Raw genomic sequence first — 24,682 nt, forward strand, 5'->3', positions numbered from 1 at the left:
GCCTCCGCGCATCCGCGACAGCGGCGGCGCCGGCTGTGCGGGGGAAATAAAAAGAAGAACCAGAAAGCTCGCCTTGGTGCGTAGTGTTCGGCGCAAGCTTTTCGTGCGTAGTGTTCGACGCAAGCTTTTGCCGATAAAGTTTACGGTTGCATAAGCTGCAGTTGCCGGTAAGCGTGAGAAGGAGTCAGGGACCCTTTAATGCTATCGCGTCTTACTCTTAAAGGAGAAGCTTAGGCGTCTCCCAAGTTTTTTTTTCTTGCACTGAGGTAATTCAGGTATCGTTTGTTTTTTCATTGCGTAATTCTTTACAGAACAGTATCGTTAACCAGTACATCTGTAGCGGTGCCGCAACTATCTCGTGTATCACCCACACGAGTGGGAGGGCGACGGAACAAGAAGAGGGCAATCCTTCCTTGAGAGCTCCACCCCAACATCTAAACTTTCCGATGCCCCCAAAGCTCTCGCGTGACAGCAAGTGCCAGCAGCTCGGGCTATTCGTTTACACGCGCAACTCTCGGACCGTGTCACGAATTGCACGTCCGCGACGAAGTCGAATTCTACCATCGCATTGTCGCCCATTGCCATTGGCTATCATCACGACCTTCGTAACAGCCCTGAAAGTCCAGCCACCGACTATGAAAACGGACGAAAGGGCCAAAGATTATTCGTTTTAAAAGAAAAAAAAAAGGAACAGGTGGTACGCTTCCAACACCAGCAATTCTCCAATTATCTCAGTTTAAGACGCACATTGCAGTATCTACTACGATGTCGTTAAGAACATACAAGTCGTCGCTGCAACGCCGGCGTAGCACAGTGCAAGGACGTAGCACGGTGCAAGGACGTAGCACGGTAAAAGGTGGTAGCAGGGTGAAAGGTGGTAGCAGGGTGAAATGTGGTAGCAGGGTGAAAGGTCGTAGCAGGGTGAAAGGCCGTAGCACGGTGAAAGGCCGTAGCACGGTGAAAGGCCGTAGCACGGTGAAAGGCCGTAGCAGGGTGAAAGGCCGTAGCAGGGTGAAAGGCCGTAACAGGGTGAAAGGCCGTAGCAGGGTGAAAGGCCGTAGCACGGTGAAAGGCCGTAGCAGGGTGAAAGGCCGTAGCAGGGTGAAAGGCCGTAACAGGGTGAAAGGCCGTAACAGGGTGAAAGGCCGTAACAGGGTGAAAGGCCGTAGCACGGTGAAAGGCCGTAGCAGGGTGAAAGGCCGTAGCAGGGTGAAAGGCCGTAGCAGGGTGAAAGGCCGTAGCAGGGTGAAAGGCCGGTAACAGGGTGAAAAGGCCGTAACAGGGTGAAAGGCCGTAGCAGGGTGAAATGCCGTAGCACGGTGAAAGGCCGTAGCAGGGTGAAAGGCCGTAGCAGGGTGAAAGGCCGTAGCAGGGTGAAAGGCCGTAGCAGGGTGAAAGGCCGTAGCACGGTGAAAGGCCGTAGCAGGGTGAAAGGCCGTAGCAGGGTGAAAGGCCGTAGCACGGTGAAAGGCCGTAGCAGGGTGAAAGGCCGTAGCAGGGTGAAAGGCCGGAACAGGGTGAAAGGCCGTAACAGGGTGAAAGGCCGTAGCACGGTGAAAGGCCGTAGCAGGGTGAAAGGCCGTAACAGGGTGAAAGGCCGTAACAGGGTGAAAGGCCGTAGGCACGGTGAAAGGCCGTAGCAGGGTGAAAGGCGTACGGTAAAGGCCGTAACGGGTGAAAGGCCTTAACAGGGTGAAAGGCCGTAGCAGGGTGAAAGGCGTAGGGTGAAAGGCCGTAGCAGGGTGAAAGGCCGTAGCAGGGTGAAAGGCCGTAACAGGGTGAAAGGCCGTAACAGGGTGAAAGGCCGTAGCAGGGTGAAAGGCCGTAGCAGGTGAAAGGCCGTAGCAGGGTGAAAGGCCGTAACAGGGTGAAAGGCCGTAGGGTGAAAGGCCGTAGCAGGGTGAAAGGCCGTAGGGTGAAAGGCCGTAAGGGTGAAAGGCAGGGTGAAAGGCCGTAGGGTGAAAGGCAGGGTGAAAGGCCGTAGCACGGTGAAAGGCCGTAGCAGGGTGAAAGGCCGTAACAGGGTGAAAGGCATGAAAGGCCGTAGCAGGGTGAAAGGCCGTAACAGGGTGAAAGGCCGTAACAGGGTGAAAGGCCGTAGCAGGGTGAAAGGCCGTAGCACGGTGAAAGGCCGTAGCAGGGTGAAAGGCCGTAACAGGGTGAAAGGCCGTAACAGGGTGAAAGGCCGTAACAGGGTGAAAGGCCGTAAGCAGGGTGAAAGGCCGTAAGCAGGGTGAAAGGCCGTAGCCGGTGAAAGGCCGTAACAGGGTGAAAGGCCGTAGCACGGTGAAAGGCCGTAGCAGGGTGAAAGGCCGTAGCAGGGTGAAAGGCCGTACAGGGTGAAAGGCCGTAACAGGGTGAAAGGCCGTAGCAGGGTGAAAGGCCGTAGCAGGGTGAAAGGCCGTAGCACGGTGAAAGGCCGTAGCAGGGTGAAAGGCCGTAGACAGGGTGAAAGGCCGTAACAGGGTGAAAGGCCGTAGCAGGGTGAAAGGCCGTAGCCGGTGAAAGGCCGTAGCAGGGTGAAAGGCCGTAACAGGTGAAAGGCCGTAACAGGGTGAAAAGGCCGTAGCAGGGTGAAAGGCCGTAGCACGGTGAAAGGCCGTAGCAGGGTGAAAGGCCGTAACAGGGTGAAAGGCCGTAGCAGGGTGAAAGGCCGTAGCACGGGTGAAAGGCCGTAGCAGGGTGAAAGGCCGTAGCAGGGTGAAAGGCCGTAACAGGGTGAAAGGCCGTACAGGGTGAAAGGCCGTAGCACGGTGAAAGGCCGTAGCAGGGTGAAAGGCCGTAGCAGGTGAAAGGCCGTAACAGGGTGAAAGGCCGTAACAGGGTGAAAGGCCGTAGCAGGGTGAAAGGCCGTAGCAGGGTGAAAGTGCCGTAGCACGGTGAAAGGCCGTAGCAGGGTGAAAGGCCGTAACAGGGTGAAAGGCCGTAACAGGGGTGAAAGGCCGTAGCAGGGTGAAAGGCCGTAGCACGGTGAAAGGCCGTAGCAGGGTGAAAGGCCGTAACAGGGTGAAAGCGTAACAGGGTGAAAGGCCGTAGCAGGGTGAAAGGCCGTAGCACGGTGAAAGGCCGTAGCAGGGTGAAAGGCCGTACAGGGTGAAAGGCCGTAACAGGGTGAAAGGCCGTAGCACGGGTGAAAGGCCGTAGCAGGGTGAAAGGCCGTAGCAGGGTGAAAGGCCGTAGCAGGGTGAAAGGCCGTAACAGGGTGAAAGGCCGTAACAGGGTGAAAGGCCGTAGCAGGGTGAAAGGCCGTAGCAGGGTGAAAGGCCGTAGCAGGGTGAAAGGCCGTACAGGGTGAAAGGCCGTAGCAGGGTGAAAGGCCGTAGCAGGGTAAAGGCCGAGCACGGTGAAAGGCCGTAGCAGGGTGAAAGGCCGTAACAAAAGGCCGTAACAGGGTGAAAGGCCGTAGCCGTAGGGGTGAAAGGCCGTAGCACGGTGAAAGGCCGTAGCAGGGTGAAAGGCCGTACAGGGTGAAAGGCCGTAACAGCAGGGTGAAAGGCCGTAACAGGGTGAAAGGCCGTAACAGGGTGAAAGGCCGTAGCAGGGTGAAAGGCCGTAGCAGGGTGAAAGGCCGTAGCACGGTGAAAGGCCGTAGCAGGGTGAAAGGCCGTAACAGGGTGAAAGGCCGTAACAGGGTGAAAGGCCGTAACAGGGTGAAAGGCCGTATGAAAGGCCGTAGCAGGGTGAAAGGCCGTAACAGGGTGAAAGGCCGTAACAGGGTGAAAGGCCGTAACAGGGTGAAAGGCCGTAGCAGGGTGAAAGGCCGTAGGGTGAAAGGCAGGGTGAAAGGCCGTAGCAGGGTGAAAGGCCGTAACAGGGTGAAAGGCCGTAACAGGGTGAAAGGCCGTAGCAGGGTGAAAGGCCGTAGCACGGTGAAAGGCCGTAGCAGGGTGAAAGGCCGTAACAGGGTGAAAGGCCGTAGCAGGGTGAAAGGCCGTAACAGGGTGAAAGGCCGTAGCACGGTGAAAGGCCGTAGCAGGGTGAAAGGCCGTAACAGGGTGAAAGGCCGTAACAGGGTGAAAGGCCGTAGCAGGGTGAAAGGCCGTAGCACGGTGAAAGGCCGTAGCAGGGTGAAAGGCCGTAGCAGGGTGAAAGGCCGTAACAGGGTGAAAGGCCGTAACAGGGTGAAAGGCCGTAGCAGGGTGAAAGGCCGTAGCAGGGTGAAAGGCCGTAGCACGGTGAAAGGCCGTAACAGGGTGAAAGGCCGTAACAGGGTGAAAGGCCGTAGCAGGGTGAAAGGCCGTAGCAGGGTGAAAGGCCGTAGCAGGGTGAAAGGCCGTAACAGGGTGAAAGGCCGTAACAGGGTGAAAGGCCGTAGCAGGGTGAAAGGCCGTAGCAGGGTGAAAGGCCGTAGCAGGGTGAAAGGCCGTAACAGGGTGAAAGGCCGTAACAGGGTGAAAGGCCGTAGCAGGGTGAAAGGCCGTAGCACGGTGAAAGGCCGTAGCAGGGTGAAAGGCCGTAACAGGGTGAAAGGCCGTAACAGGGTGAAAGGCCGTAGCAGGGTGAAAGGCCGTAGCACGGTGAAAGGCCGTAGCAGGGTGAAAGGCCGTAACAGGGTGAAAGGCCGTAACAGGGTGAAAGGCCGTAGCAGGGTGAAAGGCCATAGCAGGGTGAAAGGCCGTAACAGGGTGAAAGGCCGTAGCACGGTGAAAGCGCGCTGACACGTGACGTATACGCGAAGACGATGGAAACATGGCGTGTCCCCGTGCAATCTGTGCAGGAAATACGTCCTGGACCTGTCCCCGAACATTGAAGCGGTGGGCGGCATCAAGTGGGATCTCTGCCTCTGCCTCTTCGTCAGCTGGCTGATCGTGTTCCTCTGCCTCATTCGTGGCGTGTCTTCCTCAGGAAAGGTACGTTCGGAGAATGCGACCATTCCTTTTCCTTAGCCACATGGTCCAATTCGTTGGTTTGTGACTAACCGTGAACACAGGGCACTAATATGGAGCCGAACAGGAGTTAACGAGTAGAAAACAAGACGCTAATCTTGTGGTGATCGTGGACTGTATGTAGTGATAGTAGCCGAGGATGCATTTCGTGTTTAGAAGCCATTTGATGAGTGACAAGATAATTCGCAAGATTATGCGTTATTCGGCAGCTCAGGATAGCTAGTAACGCTGTTTGCGTTATTGCTTATTATTTATTGCCTGTAACGGTAAATAATAGGCGTAACGTCATGAGACAGTACGGCAGAGGTGTGGGTTAGAGAAGTGGCGAGATGAGATCAGGAAGTTTATGCACGCATGCGATGGAGTCTGCTGACACAAAACTAGGTAATTGGAGATCGCTGGTTGAGGCCTCCGTCCTGGCAGCGGCCATAAATCAGGTTGATTATGATTATCATATGTTGCGTGACACGGTAGAGAAAACGGGCAGTACAAGACGGAACAGGAAGAGCTTGGTGCCTTCCTGTTCTTGTACTGCCTTCTTTACCATGTAAGCCAACGTACCCTTGATCAGTAAAAACCGACTAGACTAAGTTGTTGCTCTGTCTTGCGCTCAAATGATATTCCAAAAGAACTCCTTAGGACCGCATTATACTGAAAGCATTGACGTAAGATGTCGCGCGCGCCGTGTCTTCGAAACATGTGATAAAGGCTAGATTGCGAACTGCCGTGCAATCGGCAGCCTTAAATACCGCGATCTTTGTGCTTTGTACCGGTGTCACAAAGGGACATTTTTTGGCAACTTTCTCGATCGCGGGTGGCACCTTTGCGATTGGCGGCACCGCCAGTATGAAAATACTGTGCAACCTACCATGGCGTATCATGTCCCGTTTATTACTGGCATACCGTAGTCAATCACCGACAACAGAGAAAGCTACCTAATCGCGTTGCATTTCAACGGGAAAGAAAGCGCAGTTGCGCCAAATGTAGTGAACTCTCCTAAAGCATAAATCGCAGGCTCTACTTCTTCACAATGCTCTATCAGCGTGTCTTGTTGATGATGATATGGCTACTTTTTTTGTATCGGGCTGTTACAGTCGTAGCTACCGACTTAAAGGAGCCAGTAGCGTCTGGTCTCCTCCGAGATGGTCGGCGCAGCTTCGAAAGTGTAATCTTGCGTCGCGGGCAATTTGATTTGAAGATGCGCACGGCCGCTTCAGTCACGATTTTCTGCAAGGTTTCGTTTCTACGATGGCACTGTAACGATTTCTTAGATTGGTTCAGTTCATCATCAGCCTATATTTATGTCCACTGCAGGACGAAGGCACCTCCCTGCGATCTCCAATTACCCTTGTCTTGCGTTAGCTGATTCCAACTTGCGCCTGCAAATTTCTTAGGTAACTTCATCACCCCACATAGTTTTCTGCCGTCCTCGACTGCACTTCCCTCCTCTTGGTTCAGTTGCTTGCGTATAAAGCGCAGCAGTGTAGGACGGGCAGCAACACGGGAGACGTGGTGGTTCGTTCGCAGAACAAGATGATGACCTGCGCGTGAGACTGTTGAGACCGCATGTAGAGGGGTGGCTTCCCCGTCGTGTGCTCTCTGCCCCGTATAAAACAGGTGGTCTACTTCACGGCGACCTTCCCATACGTGGTGCTCTTCATCCTGCTCGTCAAGGGCGTCACCCTGAGCGGCTCCGGACAGGGCATCGCCTACTTCCTCGTGCCGGACTTCACCAAGCTCACCGACCTCAACGTGAGTGGCCCTGCTGCCCCTCTCCCCCTCTCCCCCTCCCATACCCCTCTCCCTCAGTCTCTCTCTTTCTGTTGCTACCTTCCTTGGTGCATCCAGTCAGAAGTCGGTTAAGCAATAGTGTATTAGCATGGTGCCACCGCGTTACCGCCCGCGACCGGCGTGCGGCGTAACTAGCACTTGCAAAGCTGGCAGGTGACTGGGACCGTAGTAGTAAAAGTATAGAATTAGCGATATGGTACTCTGTTAGGCCTGATTTGCACAGCCGTCATCCGGGCCCGTCCTATCACCGTGTACGGCGCCAGTTTTTGGCAGGAAACAACGTTTCCTCGCCGGTTCTTAAGGAGACATGCACCAGCGAGGTAGCGCTATCCCCGGACGGAAACCTGAGTGGTGACGGTGACGGGGTGGTGACGGGACGTGGTGGATGATGGCTGTGTTAATCAAGGTTTCGGCTGGCGTAGATAGAATACTATAACGGTGACACGTTGAAAAATATAATAAGCGGCAGGGTATAGTCATTGCGAATGGAGAATTTCTGGTGAATAAAGAAGTCAGTCGGGATCATAAATTAGGGAACAGCGCGAAAGATGAGGGACGCAGAAGAGGCGCATAGCAACCACACGGGCTGCGTCCTCTTATGCGTCCTCGTCTTTCGCGCGGTTCCCTAATTCATGATGTTCATCCAACTAGCCGACACGTTCACTTCAATAGACGGAATCCTAAGGCGACGTCTTGCGCAAACAATGCAAAATTTCTCTATGCCATTACATATGGAAGCTAGAACAACTAAAAAGGCGCCGCAGTCTCGTGCCAACGCTTCGACAAGACGACTTGCGCCCTTGTGAAGCCTTCGACCAAGTCTTCCTATCTAAACGCTGGCGCCTAATTGCGACGCCCCTTCCGTTGCTTTTCCTGTACATGTCTCCACCTTCCAGGTATTACTTAATCTTGCAATCACATGAAGGCGAATAAAAATCACGCAGTCGCTTTTTAAATGCCCTGCATATGACCTAGTGTGCGTGAACCAATAACTGGCATGTTCCTATATGCTTCCTATTGATGTCGCCGTGGGTACTACCCTAGACATTGGTCACTTCGGAAACATAAGGAGAGTCTTGGAAGTCACGTGAGGACATGAGTCGCCGAGTGTGCGGGAATAGCAACGGTATCTGTACGCGTCAATACGGGGCGTTTCCATACTTACTTGATCACGGACATTCTTGTTATAGACATGCAGTGATATAGCCCTGTACCCCTGCGGAAGACCATCGCGCTTACGGGTTCCGATGTTACTACAATTCGCGTACGGGTAGGACGTATATAGAAGTGGTCCGTGCTTTCCGAAAGGCAAGCACAAGACGCAGGCTTCAGTGCACTAAAGGTTGGTCGAATTCCGAAAGAGCGCCGCTTTCGAAGCCTCATGGACATAAGCATGTGCTGCGTCCACCTCGACAAGTCTTAGTTCATGACTGTCTTAGTTCTATTGGCGATGCGCTCAAACTGTCTTTATACAAAGCTCCATTGTACCAAGCAGAAATGATTGCTTACCCTCCCAGAGATAGATGTGATAAGGGAAAGACATGGAGGTTGACCAGGCTTGAGTCCGGTTGGCTACCCTGCACTCTGAAAAGGGGACAAAAATTGGTGAGGGCGAGAGAATAAAAACAAGCAGCGCGCACCCTCATGCTCAAGCGTTCCTCATTCACTCTCTTACAAGCACTTACATAGGATGTACAGACATCATCTACTGCGTACAGTCGAGCGCCTTTATAACGAAGTGCTTGAGGCCTCCGAAATCATTTGTGCCACAGGCCACTTCGTTGTAAAGGTCACAACAGCACAGCTGCACAGCTGAAATTAGAACCGGGACAATTATTCCTCTGTTATACAGGTCATTCCGTTGTATAGAGGCTCTCGTTGTAGAGGGGCTCGACTGCCGACGCATCACCAGATTGAATGTCGAACGCTAGAGCTTACCCGGGAGCAGACGTAAAATGATGTGAACAGAGTGCGCCTGTAAGCTTGCTTTTCGCGATGTATCACGCGACAAGTTCAACTGTCCGTCGCGTTCAAATAATGGCGGATGGACTAGTTCTTGTGATGCTCATTGGCGAGTATTAACGCGATAGCGTTAAGGGCCCCGTGTCGCAGAAAATCCGGTATATTCGGGTTATATTGCCACACCATTCTATCATTAATGTTGCTCATACCTTGTCTTGCATTCTTGGCAAAGCTATTCCTCGGGATTTTGAGAATGACAATCCACAAACAAATGTCATTAAACAAAACACCCACAGCGCATGCCTTTTATGTTAAATCTTCTGAGACTGAAATATTAAAAGTACAAAACAAAAATGTCGCAATTTCGCGACAGGGATAGTAGTTGTATCGGCTGCATAAACTTGGACACATTGGCTTACTGACTGAATTAACAATCGTGGTGTCAACGCGCACAAGCAAACATGAATAGATCACACTGAATGACCGCAGACAACGACTGTCAAAACTCTGGCAGCAAGCGCAGGTTCGCGCGGTCTATCGCTTCAACGGAAACTGAGCGGCGAATGCACAGCCCATACAAAGGTCAGAGCCGTGTGGAGATAAGAGACGGCACCGCCGGGCAAAGTGCAGAGGAGAAGTTGTTGGCAGAGGAGAAGCTGCCCCCCCCCCCCCCTCCCTCCCTCCCGCGCTGCCTTCCCGCTTTCATGCTTTCGCGTGGGAGATTGAGTGGCCAGTTCCCCTTGCGCCCGGTTGCAAGATAAGCATTTGGTGAAGCAGCACAGCGTCGCCCCGCCTCCCTCCCATACCCCCACGGCCTTTCGCGCGACGGTCGCGTTTGCTTTCCGCCGTGCGTTCGCTCTCCTTGATAGCGCGCCTCCCCCGCGCGCTTTCTCTCGCGCATACGGCGCGCGGCGACGATTTTATCGCCCTTGGAATCTATACGGCACCTCACGGCGACGCCGACGGCAGAAATCCGGTTGAAGTGTCCATATAATTGCTATCGCAATAAAACGGAAACCTGAAAATTAAGCTTTTTGTTTGCGCGGCTGTGCAATATCTCTAGTAATAAAACAACATGACAGGGTGGGCAGGGAAGTTCATGTCGTTACCGACTCGCAACAGGCCTGCCGAAACTTTACCAACGGACGAACACCGGTGCTGGCGGCTCAAATTCTAGGCCCGAGGCTACAAGAAACCCATCAAATCACTTGGACGCCGGGTCACGCGGGACTGGAGGGGAACGAAAGGGCGAACGCCTTAGCTCGAGCGCTAATTAACCGAGTGGGGCAAAACCAATCATCTTATCAATCCCCTCCCTTTACCTTTGTGCCCCTGCCATCAAATTACTGCGACCGACTCGAAATCCAGCGACTCAACCGCAGGATTTATCCTCCCCCTCACAAAAATCTCAGCACTGAAGAGGCAATAGCCCTCAGACTTATCCAAACAAACACATTCCCAAACCTACACAGATACAGCAAAATATACCCACAAACATATCGCGGCATCTGCCCCTGGTGCGGCGACACACGCCCTACACTCTTTCACATATCGTGGGGGTGCGGGGGCAAACCTCAACATTTAAAGACGCCTAACACGTCATTTGAGCGGTGGGAGGTACAGCTGACCGGCGATACCCTGGCGGGACAACAAGCTCTCGTCCAGCAAGTACGTCGAGCAGCCATGGCCAGTGGAGTCCTGGAATGAGGACACCACCCACTCGTCCTCAAGATCAACGATCTGAATGGTCTAAATAAATGTTTTTCTCTCTCTCTCTCCTACGCAAGAGGCCGCGTTTCTACCAGAAAGCTCGCCTTCGTGCATAGCGTTCGCCGCCAGTGTTTCCCGGTAACCATCTCGGTTGCTTAAGCTGCAGTGTCAGGAAGCGTGAGAAGCAGTCAGGGATCTTTGAATGCTATCGCGTTCCACTCTTAAAAGCAAAGCTTAAGCGTCCTCCAACTTTTTCACTGATAAGCTTTTCCCTTCGACTACAGATATGGAGGCGGGCAACGGAACAGGTGTTCTACTCACTGGCTATCTCGTGGGGAGGCCTCATCATGTCCGGAAGCTACAACCCATTCCGCTATGCCATACAAATGTGAGTAGAGTCTTTGTCTCTGCCGGCGAGTTTGCTTTGTCTGTCACAGAACCAGCTTTAGCTATACGAAAACCTAGATAAACTTTTTGTTTTAAAATAAGGCCTTACTATAGGTATTGTTCTGAATTTGGTAGTAATCGTTACTTGTAATCTATGAGATGATTTACCGACCAATCTCAAAAGGCCTACCAGGAATGCTTATTCGCCGCCGTTGTTACCTAGTTGAAAACGCTGCTGTTCGATTAATTTGATGCCCGTAGTTTATTCTCCCAACTTTTAAGTGACGAAGATAGTTTTGCCCGAGCACTTGAGGAGTTAAGCCTATACAGTGGGCACTGCTTACTTCGTGCAACAAGATGTGATATGAGCTTGATCTCTACTATAGTCGGGTACGAGTTAAGAAGACAGGAGGGGCCCGGCCCAGATGACCGAAGCGCAGCAGCCGATTTCCTCCGCGACTAAAGAAATAGTCCCGCTGACGCGACTCGCCCCGGCTTGAAGCGCGGGCTGCCATGCTCTCCGTCGGCGGGGACACCGGCCGTCCGGCTCATGGCGCAAATCTTTATTGCGCGGTCATTGGTGCAGACTCGTATGAATCCGCCTTTGAGGGGGCAAATGCCGCTGCCTTCTAAAGTTGTACCCGACTATAGGTGCTCGAAAGAAGAGGCAGGTTTCAACATAAACTGACCTACACTCTCTCTCAAAAAAGAGAGAGAGAGAGAGAGAAAACGTCGGAGTAGGTGCCATTTGCTACCTTAGTATAACTGCAGTTGGTAGCGATAGAGTTAGTAACATAACTGACTTAACAAGGTAGTCAGTGTTATTAATGGGTCTCAACTTCTAATTCCGAACGCAGTTACCACCACTGGATTCAATGTTTCTATTCTACTATAACGCATTTATCGGACCCACTGTGGAATACGCAACAGCTGGTCCAATATATGCAGCAGAGGTCAGAATCTTGGTATCAGGTGGTGCTAAGTGCGTTTGGAATTGGCAGCTGAGGCCCATTAGTAACACTGACTACCTTGTTTAGTTAGTTATGTGACTAACTTTATCTTTACCAACTGCCGTTATACTAAGGTAGCAAATAGTGTGACACTAGGTAGTGATTACTACGCCGTTCTTTAGGACTGTAATTTAAATAACCAGTGAAGGTAAACGGAATATTTAGCAAAGATTGTATATGAATATCTTGCATATAGCGTATGCCGTGGTCGCGAGTTCACGGACAGCAAATATCGTTAACCATGACTGTGTGATCCTGGCTGCGAGATGATCGACCTTCCTGGCGGAATGAATGTATGCGCTGCTCTGTCGCAGTGACGCGTCCATCGTAGTGGTGGCCGACCTGATCACAAGCTTGCTCGGCGGTATCGCCATCTTCGCCGTTCTGGGCCACATGTCTCTGGAACTGCAGGTGCCCATAGAGGAGGTCGCCAAGGCTGGTGAGTTCTCCGTATAGTTCTCACTGCCTTTCAGGTATGAAATGTTTTTTTTCCCTGCGTACTGAAGTTTGAGAGCAGCACACGATACTGATTTCTTAGGGCATGTCAGAGAACTCTCACGAACAGCCCAGCCTCAATTGCGGCATCGCGCCGCGACCTCAGGGAAAAAAAAAAAAAAAAGAACGTATATGCAGAAAGTTCATAGATTCATCTCCCGTGAAGAAAAACGATAATTTGATTCTATCACAGATATGCTTGTCTTAGTCTTTATTCCTATAACCCGGTGTGTAACTACAGTTTTAAAGCAATACGTGCGGTTGTTGTTTTTCGCTTGATTTCTCACTTAATTTATTTCTCCCCATAAGGTCAAGGCCTGGCCTTCGTCATCTACCCCGAGGCTCTGACCACATTCTGGTGCCCGCAGCTGTGGTCTTTCATCTTCTTCTTCATGCTCTACCTACTCGGAATTGACAGCGAGGTATGCTGCGCACGTTTCCGAGATTAACCGGCAAATCAAGTGCTTGTATCTTTGACGCTTTCTCTATGTTAACGGACCCCTCGCTCGACCTTGTCGGACATTTCGGTTATACACTGGAAGCTGTAAAGCGCCGCCGTCCAGCCAAGCTTCCAGACCGAGATGATTTGTACCGTTGACCTTTCGGAAGATACTGTCCGCCTCCGTGGATCAGTCGCTACCACGCTTTGCAGCTGAACACGGGGACGCGGGCTTGCTTCATTGTTCATCGACCCGGTTCATTGACCCGGGGCGCTACACTACTTCTTTCCCCATATCCCCACTGCGTAATGTCACAACGTTAAAACCCACATATTAATTAACCTTTTGAAGACTGTGACTGAGCACCACGCGAAGAGTCTGTTCCGTTCTAAGCAGCCCAATTTAAACTGCGATGTCACGCCGCTTCAATGCCCAGATGGCTGATACTGCTCTCTTTGGGACTGCAGTATAACGCACTCGAGTGATCTGCTCGTATCCACTCGGCACGCGCTGAAATCCCCAATATTCTTGATCGAGCCCGTTTGGGAGCATTGCAGTGTGCGCTGATTGGGCCAGACAAGTGGAATCAGTGTTGACGAAATGTATTGCGCGCGTCCAGTCAGTGTTATTTTCACGTCGCGTGGTTGTCGAGTGCCACGGAGGAAGGAAATAAAGCAGGATCGACTATTACGGTGACGCAGCCAGCCTTCGCGAGCCAACTCTCCGTGAATCCCTTCGCCTTTTCACTGTCAAAGCGTCGGCCCAACACGTGACCCTGCGCCCGCGGCAAGCTCGTATAACTCATAGACTTGGGGAGCCTACAGGCAAGCGCTGTTTTTGCGTGTAGGCTCCCTACATAGACTGCCCCCAGTGCTCTAGGTTCCCGGTACAGGTTATAATCGACGCGCACATGTTCGGGTGATTTGCCAAACCGCTCTGCGCGCATTTCATTTGGCCGTTTATTGCGACGTATGCATTTATCCAATCCGTTGCGACATTCGAGTGGCGCAGCCGCACTTTTCCTTGTCTTTTCGGAAGAGCGTGCGCTGAGCGTGGCTATAGAGCTGAGGTGGAAGGCCCAAATTGACCTTCCACCTCCGAAGGTCCGATTGGGTGGTCGATCCGATCTTGTGAGTCGGATTGAAAGACGCTCCGGATCTGAGTCAGATAAAACACGCGCCACACAAACAGCTGGTAACTTTCAGCAGCAGTGACAGGCCAGAAGCGAGGAGCCAAGGGGAACTTAGGCGATGCCCGACTGAATGCCGCCACATCACGGCGAGCGAGAGCGTAAGCCAGGCAGAAATGGTGGGCTGCGAAAGCGAACGCTACAGTGACCGTCGCTTGTAAGACGGTCTCTACTCCGGCTCGGCATGTTTTCAGTACTGCAATAAGATGCTGTCACTGCTTGCCTCTCGACTCAAAAGAACTGAAGGTGCCGCTAACAATTGCAAACGTTCGCCGCCTCGGAATAATCCACGCGAGGCACACAAAAACCACGACAGCGCAATTACTAAACCAACGATGCGAGACTGCCGAAACCAGCAGAAGTCTGCGCCTCCTAGATAGCGCAAGGCCTGTGCACTTCGATCCATGACGTCATGCTACCTTGCCCTAATGTCATAGAATATAATGCGGATGCTCCCGAGTATGGCTTCGATCATGGCTTCGATCAAGCCGCGGTGATTTTCACGTCACCGCTTCCGTCACGCCAGCCTTGGCCAACACCACCTTGATAGCACAAGGCCTGTTCACTCCGATCCAGGACGTCATGCTACTCGGCCCGACTGCCATATATTCTAACGGGGATGCACCCGAGTAAGCAGCGGTGATTTCGACGTCAGCGCTTTCGTCACGCCAGGCTTCGCAATGGAAATTTCGGGCCATGTAGCATCACGTCATGGATCAGAGTGAACAGGCCTTGTGCTATCCAGGTGGTGTTGGCTTGGCGGTGGAAATTTAGGTCCAAGTAGCATGACGTCATAAAACAAAGTGCACAGGCCTGCTATCTAGGAGGCGCTGCAGAAGCGCGCTGGCGGAAGTTACCTATAGCGCTCGCGTAAACGGAAACCGGTCGGACCTCGCAATTGCTCCGACGTCGTCGGTATAGGAGCATTTCTGGGTGCTCCAGGTCGGATATGCGCGATATGAAAGAATCGACCGAATGTAGTCCGAGCGCCCCTTTTTCAAACACCTGAACGCGATGACTACTTCTGGAGCGCTCCGAAACCGACCACCCGAAGAGGTCATACAATTTACCGCTGCATTAGCACGCGTTGGGTCGAATTTTAATGGCTTCGATTTGGTTACGTATAGCTCCCCCGTAGTCTCCATACCGAGTGCGCACTAAAAAGAAGTTCACCCACCGTGGTTGGCTATGGTGCTGGGCTGCAAAGCAAGAGGTCGCGGGATCGAATCCCAGCCACGGCGGCCGCGTTTCGATGGGGGCGAAATGCAGAAAACACCCGTGTACTTAGATTTAGGTGCACAATAAAGAACCCCAGGTGGTCCAAATTATTCCGGAGTCCCCCACTATGGCGTGCCTCATAATCAGATCGTGGTTTTGGCACATAAAACCCCATAATTTGAATTTTTGAAAAGACGTTCGTCCCTGTACTGTGGCGTAGCGCTGGACGTCGCGTCATGCGAAAGTTCTAGTTCACACGAACCCCCGTTGGGTTCGTGAGCTGGCCTATACGCTTGGCATGCGTTCGTTAAGCAGACATTCATAAGAGACACAAGAAGTTGCCTTTCTTTCACTGGTCCATCAGGGCTGGTGCATCCACTAACAAATCAAGAAAGAAAACGAGAAGCACATATCGCCGTGACTCAGCACGACGAAGACGCAAAAACGCACGAACCGACTCCGCTTCAAGGAACTACCACGCGTCACCCGCGTGCTTTTTCTGCAGCTTCACCCCGCCCCTTATCGCAACGCTGCTGTCTCGTGCCCCAGCACCGAAACAGCTAGATTATTTAGAACTACGTCGTTGCAACACCTCCGAGATATAGGAAGCTTGCTTGCTCCGCAGGTGACACCGCTGTAGCCTTCTCGCAGTTGGCGATAATCCGCAGCGGCTATCTTCTTTGAGCCGCGAGCGTCCACGCTCTTTTTGCCTGATGTTACTTTTTTTTTTCTATGTGCCCAGTCGCGACGTCCCCTTGGCGATGAGCGCTGTTGGACAGACTACTGGATATAATTGAACTCGGTGTAAATTGAACAGGGGTAACCGTAAATCTAACGAATAATGACCGCGTGTACTTCCGAGGGCAAATGCGCTGGCAAGCGCAAAAGGATTTAAACTCTTTAGTTTCCGTTGTCTACTGACGGAACTTAAAGGCAGGCTTTTTTATTTATTACTTGGGAAGTCAACGCGCTGCAGCAAGAAGCGACTAGAGGGCGCCTGAAAAATTGTCGTTGATGGGGCCTTGCGCCTGATGAACTTGAAGGCCAAACACACACACCTGAGGGCTTCTACGATTTTTCTTTCACATCTATTATGACTATTGTAGCTCACAGGAAGGCGGCACCGTGGTTGCTTAGTGGTTATTCCGGAGTCCCCCACTATGGCGTGCCTCATAATCAGATCGTGGTTTTGGCACATAAAACCCCATAATTTGAGTTTTTGAAGAGACGTTCGTCACTGTACTGTGGCGTAGCGCTGGACGTCGCGTCATGCGCAAGTTCTAGTTTGACTAGTGGACCGATCCTAGATTCAATCTCGGCTCTCGATCTGTTCATGGCATGGGGGCGTAGACGGAGGGTCGATTTTGGGAAGAGAAGCCGTGCTATTAAAAAAAAAGAATCTGAATGGTAGTGTGCTGTGTTGGCCCCTCACCTACCCGAGATCCGCTAATCACGAAAGCGCATACGACTCGGAGCCAGCCGTGGCCTGCCTCTCTTTCGAGAGACTCGACCATCTTACAATTAAGCCCACAACCGCACCGGCAGTGTGCTCGCTCTCGACACGAAAGTGCACGTGTCCCCGTCCAACAGGGGCCACACTTTGACCTGCCCAGAGTGAGTGCCACCACCTCCCAGAAGCCAGGGCGCGAGCGTTCGCCACACGACCAGTCTTGTGGTGATTGCAAGAAGTGTGATGAGAGGCTAAGTATGTGCAGGTACTCTGAGGCAAAGAAAAAATTGCGACAGAACCCCCATCAGCACGATGACGGTCGACGGTGATGCGTTTAGCCTTGAATCAATACAGCGACACGACGTATTGCCACCGTCTAAACGAGTTACGTGTGAGGCGTGTACTGCAGCGGGATTCCTCTTTCGCGCTCCCCTAAGAACACATGGTGCCATCTAGCGACGACACCGCGAAGCCTGCGCGTGGCCTCCGAAATGCATGTCGCGCCGGCGCGTGCGAACGCTGAGAGTGGTTCAACCCCTCGCTTGCCGCACACTCAGTGGCACATACACAGCGACCCAATTTGTCGATAAGTTCACCGAGAATCGGCACATGCCCTGTGCATTCACGGCGCAGCTCCCTCAAGCGTTGGCGTGGAAGTCGTTCCTTGAAAAACGACGTATGCCTAGTGCATTTGTGGCGCAGCCTGCTAAAGCGTCGGATTGCTGTCCTTGAGGAACCCTTGTGACGTGGGCTGGATTCCGCCCGGCATTCGAGAAATTTAAAAGATCTCTTTCGTTATTGTAGAGCAGCATGCACACTCCCACTGGCACATACCTAGATGCCTAAGTTGGCTTCAAAGACGCTCGTTGAAGAGCGGCACGCACCTACTGGCTCTTACTCGGTGGCCCAAGTTGGCATTCAAGGAGGTTCATCGAAGTCCAGCACAGACCGAGTGGCACATGGCCAATGCTCCAAGTCGGCGTCAAAGAGTTTCCTCGAACAACGGCACCTCTACGCAGTCCCCCCTCTACAGTGACCCGCGTCGGCGTAAAAAGAGTTTCGTCGAAAAGTGGTACATAGGTGCACATCGCCGCGTGCTCGGTGACCCAACTATGTCCGGTGGTTGGTTCCGAACCTTGTTCCCTAAGCACGGCAGCCCGATGCGCTACCCATTCGACCGTGGACTACTCGGTGACCCAGGAAGGCGGGAAACAGATAAAGACAAACGTATAGAGCCCCCAGAAAGTTCGTCAAGTACCCTAAAAATGCTAACGCGTTAGTAGCAAAAATCGTGCATTTTCGGTCGTGGGTACAAGAATGACTAAGCAGTAATGCCGCTTTCGACGCTCGACGGAACAGTGCACAGTTCTCGGTAACGTTTCCTGGAACGCTGCAGTCAGGCAGTGGCCAGAAAGATGAAGGAACGACAAACGCCGCTTCGAGAACAGCTTCGAGATCGTTTTTCTAAAGTAATTGGAGTTTTAACTGTCGAAGAATTGTTAGAAATAATTTCACTAACCTCTGTGTAGAGCTCTCATCACTTCGTATTCCTTCCAAGGTATTGCACGCGTAACAACCTATATGACGGCGGCTTCCTTCCTCCGGTTAGAAGCACGCGCGTAGCTGCGGCTCGTTGGGGACAGTTGTCGTGGCACCTTTGCACTCGACACTTAAATGGCATGGCTCTCACGTTTGGCAAAGCAGTATCACAACCACACGGTGCCCGCGAAATTACGCGCACTCGTCACACGCCGATGTGGCACACTGCAAGCACGACACGATCACAGAAAGACTTGCTCCCAAGCCGGGCGGCTCGTCGCCTACTGCCGGCCACCGTGCTGCCGGCCGACTGCGAAAAAGTGACGTGCGTGACGTCACGCGGAAAGCAAGCAGCATTTCACCTAGGAAGTGTTTGTCGTTGCCCGAGGGGGTGCGAAAGATGCGCGCCAGGTTTGAACGTTAAGTGGTTCGTAATGCTCCACTAAGTCTACCCTTAAAATAAGTCTGTCCTTAAAATGAATCGGTTTAGAAGCGTTGCAGCGAGCGCTTTTTTAAATTCTTATTGCTGCGATAGCAATTATATGGACACTCCAGGCGCATTTCTGCCGTCGCCATGGTCGTGGACATCGCTGTGAGTTTTCGTATGAAGTCCAAACAAGGTAACACAGTCGCCGCGCGCCGTACGCGGTATATGCGAGTGAAAGCTAGCGAGGGTCCGCCGATGATTGCAGCTCAATCTCGCGCGCGCGAGGGAGAAAGGCGGGGCGCAAGCGCGCCCTTGTCACGCGCTAGCGAGGGTCCGCCGATGATTGCAGCTCAATCTCGCGCGCGCGAGGGAGAAAGGCGGGGCGCAAGCGCGCCATGTCACGCGCGAGGCACGAGGGTGGGAGTTTACTTTGGCGACAGCCGCGCGGGCGCCGTATCTGTAAAGCGATCTGCGACGTGGAAAAAGTGCGCGGCCGCGCGGGCCTCATCTTCAAAGCGATCTGCGAAGTCGACACAGTGCAACTAGTGGCGGTAGCTTTGTATGTGCTGTGCTTTCGACGTTTAGTTCGCGTTGAAGCGAGAGACGGCACGAAGGTCAATGCTCGCTGCCGCGCCTCGTCACCCCAGCGTTTTGACAGCGAGTTTCCGCGGTCATCGAAGGAGATGTGTTCATGTTTACCTGTGCACGCGTTACGCCGTGCTTGTTAATTTAGTTGGTAAGCGAATGTTTACAAGTTCATAGGGCCGATAAAACTACTATCCACAGTTCGTATAGTTGTCTTCTAATTTGCTATCGCAATCGATGCTTCGCCTTCCGGGCAAAACTGTGACATTTTCTTTGCGATTTTAAATAAGCGCACGCTATGGATGAAGAAGAAAGGAAGACGAAATGCCAGTGCTGTCACCTTGTCCAATGCATCCATTTATTTTCATATAGGGCTGATATACGGCATATGAGCTGGTGAAGCTGACACGATTGATAAATATTTCTTGTTCTCTCGCCGTTTCTCATCGCCACGAGAAAATATTTTAGAAGTACCGTTTCTCTGCATTGCGATGAATATTTATACTCTTAACGATGTGTCTCCGGGAGGCTCTTGCCTCGAGCACTGTCATATGGATGTTTACGTTGCCGTTGAGTAATTTCTATTTCTTTCAAGACGATTTCCTTGCTAACTTCTTACGTCATAATTTATTTTCGCCAAATGTTTCCTTTGCTTTCTAGGCAACGTTAAGGCACCGAAGTGGGTAAGAAGGCAAAAGATAAGTGTAAGGTTGGTTTGTGAATACAGGTTCATAATTTCCCAATCCGATTCTTCTCCAGCCTTACAACTTAAAAGCGCCATATTTAGATGGAAACCAAACCAAACCTTCTCCGTCTTATTTAAACCTGAAACCTGAACCAATGGACTAGTCCAGCAACGTGTATCTTTTTTTAATATATAATCGTTAATTTTGATATTTGCCCCGTCCTGCTGTCTGCTCTTGCAGTTCCCGCTTCTGCAGACGACGCTGACCGTGCTGTCGGACACCTTTCCCGTGCTCCGCAAGTACCGCAGCCTCACCGCACTCATCGCCTGCACCACCTGCTTCATCATCGGACTCACCTGTGTCACTCAGGTGGGGCGCACCAGTAATACTGATAGACTGCTCCATGTTTGCTATAGTGAATTTATAAACCCCGTGAAGGGGGCACCACGGAAAAAGAATACCGAGCTACATTGGCATACTGCACCTTTGAAAAGGAATAGACAAGTGACTTTGAACTTCGGCAGATTCTTTTGTTTGCCAGAAAACGGCGACTCGAAATATAAGGACAGGGGGCGACGCAGGCCCTGATTTCCCTTACTACCCGTGATGTCAGTGACCAGGGTAACGCACAAACGAGAGAGAGAGAGAGAATAAACATCTTTATTATGTGAATGTAGCGCAAACGAGAACTGTTTGAGCATAATAATACCGATAACCTTAAAGACCGCATTAAGGAGTAACCGAACACTCAACTCGGTAAGTGCTGCATAACACAGCATCTAATACTCTGGCATTCGTGACATTGTTTCTCTTCCCTTGGCACATTCTGTTCACCGGTCACCTAGTTCACACACTGCATGATCCCACCGAAATTTCACTTTTTTTTTTTTCTTCTTAATCTCAGCTACCTTATCAGCTACGCAATTTTTTCTCTCCGAGCCCCACACGTGTCAATGTGACCCTTCTTTTCCTCTCATTTCTTCACGCATTCCGCAGGGCGGCCAGTACGTGCTGAACCTGCTGGACACCTACTGTGCCGGCGTGTCTGCGCTGTTCATCGCCATGTGCGAAGTCATGGCACTCATGTGGCTGTACGGTAAGTGTCTCGGAGAGGCTTCTTGACACTGAATTCGGCGATGCCGCCTCCGTTGGTCTCGGGAACCGACGTGTGGAACGCTAAACGTCCCACTCCTGAACAGACGGCAGCAACGGAGGATCGAGCGATGTAGTCGTTCGCAGGCTAGACTGAGGCGTTGATATCATGTAATATGCTACTCAGAAAGACAATTGGCAGTGTTCTCAGAGCGCGCAGAAGCCTGGACATAAACGTCAGACTTCTTGTGCTTCGCTTTTCATTGCTTGATAGAGAAGACAACGCGACGTACTTTGATGTGATACTGCCGAGAGAAAAATAGGGTTCATTATGAAAAAGCAAGGAAATTCGCCGGCGTGGAAGTATTCGGCGGCATGCTACATTGCAAGGGAGGGGGAGAGTAAGGCCCTAGGAGGAGTGCGGAAGAAATTGACAACAAATTAGAAAACAAGTTGATATGTTGATTTCGCTTTTGGCATTTTTAGTGATGAAGATTTAAGCCCAACTTGTCTTCCAAATTACACTGCCGGCTTCCTTGGCGTAATGTACATTAAAGTCCGATTAACAGCTAAATTTCTGCGCGCGGTTGGGAAATGGCTGCACGTTACTTTGGGAATCTTTCTGGCGTCTTTCGAATTACATTACCTTTCTCACTGTTCGAGCATTTTGCTTTCTTCTTCTTTCAGGGGTTTTACGTGCCAAAACCAGTTCTGATTATGGGGCACGCTGTAGTGGAGGGCTCCGGATTAATTTTCACCTCCTGGAGTTCTTTAACGTGCACTACAACGCCAGCACACGGGCGTTCTTGCATTTCGCCTCCATCGAAATGTGGCCGCCGCGGCCGGTATTTGATCCCGCGATCTCGTGCTCCATTTTGCTTTAACAAGCGAACATAATAAAATATCGCAGAAATCAAAGGACTTGCACAAAGCACTTTATTAGCACAAATTTTCGTCGGAGAAAAACCGATGCATTGCTTGCCTTATAGGGGTTTCGTTAAGCTAGTTCGTTAATCAGAAAGCTTCGTTAATCAGAAAGGTATAAAATTCCTAAGCTCCTAAATGAAAACAGGGAAATGTTAGACCTAATAAAGCAATCGTCTTCAATAAAATTGTATAAAAGAAATATATGTTACCGAACATAGCTCGTTGGTGTGATGTGCGGTTTTCATGTGGATTATGTGTTTTTTCGCTCTAAATGTTTATTCATGCCAGTTGGAGCCCAGTGAATAGTACAGCGCTTTTATATGTAGGACACAGTAATGAACTATGGCTGTTTTTGTTTCCCTGTTTCCTATATTTGTTCCCGGATGCGTACTGTAGCAATTCGTGACGTCAAGAACTGGAACAGCAGTACTACAAATATGGTTAATTACGTTTCTTATTACTCGCCCAAACTGTGTTTCATGCTGTTTTTTTTTTTAATGTTTGCACGTGGTTGTGCTTGTTTTTCTTAAATTGCATGTATAATTTTTTTCTCGAACTTGCCTGCTTAATTTGCTTGTTCACGTTTCCCCTACTCCCTTTTCGTTTATTCTTACACTGTCCTGATTGCGTCGCTGGAGCGCAGATTGTACAGGGGTCAGGGCCTCAGGCGCTTCCTAGCGCCTTTAGTCCTGACCCTTCTGGTTTTCTGTAAGCAAACTGGAGAATTTGTGAATAAAAAAAAAGTTCGTGTGAAAAAAAAATTCTTTTTTTTTCCCTTGACTTTGTTAAACCATAGGTTTTCCATGGAACGTCAAAGAGACATTTGCATCAGTACTGCTCACAGAAATGTACTTATACAGCCTTTAGGAGCTCTATCGATTATCTATAGATAGCTCGTGGACTTACAGTCTTTGCAAACTGTTGTCTGTACACGTTTTACAAACAAACCGTTCGGAAACCTAAGGACCACAATTACTAAAATAAATGACGTAGCGAAAATAACTGTCTCAAGCTGCTTACATGTATGGACAGTCTGTAGGCACTTTAGATAGTATACTGTGTCTAAATTTTCATTTGTACGAGCACTGCGGTCATGAAAGTACAAAGCGAAGGGGGGAGTGTACGTACGTCAGTCGTTTCGCTTGTATCTAGATTTCGCCGGCAGTGCGCCTGAGCTGCCCCCTGGCGTCTCCTCTGTGCAGGTGTGCGACGTTTCTCTAACGACATCAAGTTCATGCTGGGCAAGTCGCCCCCGTGGATCTTCCGCTTCAGCTGGGCATTCCTGTCACCACTCATCCTATGCGTACGTCTACCATCCTGATTTCCTCATCCCATCCAACATATATTTATTTCAGTATTCGATTCGACATTCGAAACTCGTTCTTTTTCTAACATTCGTATTATATTCGAAAATTTTACCATGTTTTTTTTAATTATGCTGTTATACGGGGCAAAACCACCGTCTGATTATGACGCACGCCGTAGTGGGGGTTCTTCAATGTGCACCTAAATCTAAGTACATGCATGGGTGTTTTCTGCATTTCGCCTCCATCGAAATGCGGCCGCCGTGGCTGGGTCCCGCGATCTCGTGCTTAGAAGCCCAAACCAGCGCGGGTAAAAAAAAAAAATACAATTTGAACACCCTTACTACCTGACCATTTGATGTCCGCACTCAGACAAGCAACACGCTAGTTATGCCGAGAAGGCGCTCAGTACTGTTCCCCTTACCATTACAGCCGATGTTTGCAGTTACAGCATTACGTTGCCGCATTACAACTGCGGGCGTTTATAAAAGCACACTGAAGGGTAATCTGGTGTGATAATAATATATCACACTTCTGAGGTTGCGGATAGGTCACTTTAATGTGTATGTAAGGTGTTTCTGGCACACACGTCTCCCTATTTTCGGCTTTCGCGTAGCTTATCAGCCGCAGCATGTCGCCGCCATGTTGAACAGTGCTTGTGGCGCCACCTGTTCGCGAATGTCGCGAGGCAGCGGACTCCGGGCCGCGGCGCTACGCGACGCGTGCGCGACCGTCGTAATCGGTAGTGAATTCCCGAGGTTGGGACCAAAAAAAAAAATTATAATGTCGCAGATTCGCCACGAAGGGCGAAGCGTTGACAGTGACCAGCCACTATAATATTACTCAAAGTAAGGTTTGTAGTTTAGGATAGTATAAATTCCGGGCGCAAATTATATTCAGTGAGCGGCCGAGTCGAGGTGATTTAATTGCAGCTCCAATACAATATTTATTTCAGCCTGGATACATCTGTGAACTGAGAAACGTGCGGTGGTGATGTTCCCGTTTACTCTGTTCCAAAAGAGAATCTCTTCTGCCGTATTAACTATATATAGCTGGCGCGGAGCTGCGCACTCTCCCCCGCTGCCGACTCCGAGCCGAGTGCGAGCGATATCTGCTCTTGTCCGTCCACCACGCAGGTTCTAGTGGTGTACGGCCTAGCCATGGCCGCCCCCGTCATGTACAACAACGTCGAGCCGTATCCAGCGTGGGCCAACAGGGTCGGCTGGTTCTTGGCCTCCTTGTCAATGATCCAGATCCCGCTCTGGGCGGGCGTGGCGCTCTTCAGGGCCAGAAAGGTATGTTCTGCTACCTTATAAACGAACGTTTATGTTACACCTATTTGCTAGTATGCACATATGCTTACGTGATTATACGGGCTAATCCAACGCGTAACCAGATGTCTGTCTGGTAGACCTTGTGTTTGGTTATTGAGCATTCCTTGTCCAACTGGACGTATATAGCCCACCGCAAATGTTTTAGAAGTACGCAAGTTGCGACAAGGTTAAACTTCCTCGCGACATTGCCGCTGATCTTGCAATATTGCTTAGAAATGCGCCAGTTGCACTGAAGTATTCGCTGCACTAC

At 51.0% G+C, this 24,682-nt stretch overlaps 1 protein-coding gene across 2 annotated transcripts in view; it reads left to right on the forward strand.

The window, feature by feature from the left end:
* LOC119431679 (sodium-dependent proline transporter-like) overlaps positions 1-24,682 on the forward strand; it is a 101,694-nt gene that overhangs the window by 73,178 nt on the left and 3,834 nt on the right. For both annotated transcript variants that reach the window (XM_049656995.1, XM_037699156.2), the window contains 9 exons: positions 4,718-4,850; positions 6,504-6,638; positions 10,634-10,737; positions 12,061-12,185; positions 12,551-12,663; positions 20,016-20,144; positions 20,772-20,871; positions 22,997-23,097; positions 24,235-24,393. In XM_049656995.1, coding sequence (XP_049512952.1) covers positions 4,718-4,850; positions 6,504-6,638; positions 10,634-10,737; positions 12,061-12,185; positions 12,551-12,663; positions 20,016-20,144; positions 20,772-20,871; positions 22,997-23,097; positions 24,235-24,393 — 1,099 coding nt within the window. The remainder of the gene's footprint in view (positions 1-4,717; positions 4,851-6,503; positions 6,639-10,633; positions 10,738-12,060; positions 12,186-12,550; positions 12,664-20,015; positions 20,145-20,771; positions 20,872-22,996; positions 23,098-24,234; positions 24,394-24,682) is intronic.

The sequence above is a fragment of the Dermacentor silvarum genome, chromosome 10, assembly GCF_013339745.2.
Source record: "Dermacentor silvarum isolate Dsil-2018 chromosome 10, BIME_Dsil_1.4, whole genome shotgun sequence".
Lineage (NCBI taxonomy): Eukaryota > Metazoa > Arthropoda > Arachnida > Ixodida > Ixodidae > Dermacentor > Dermacentor silvarum.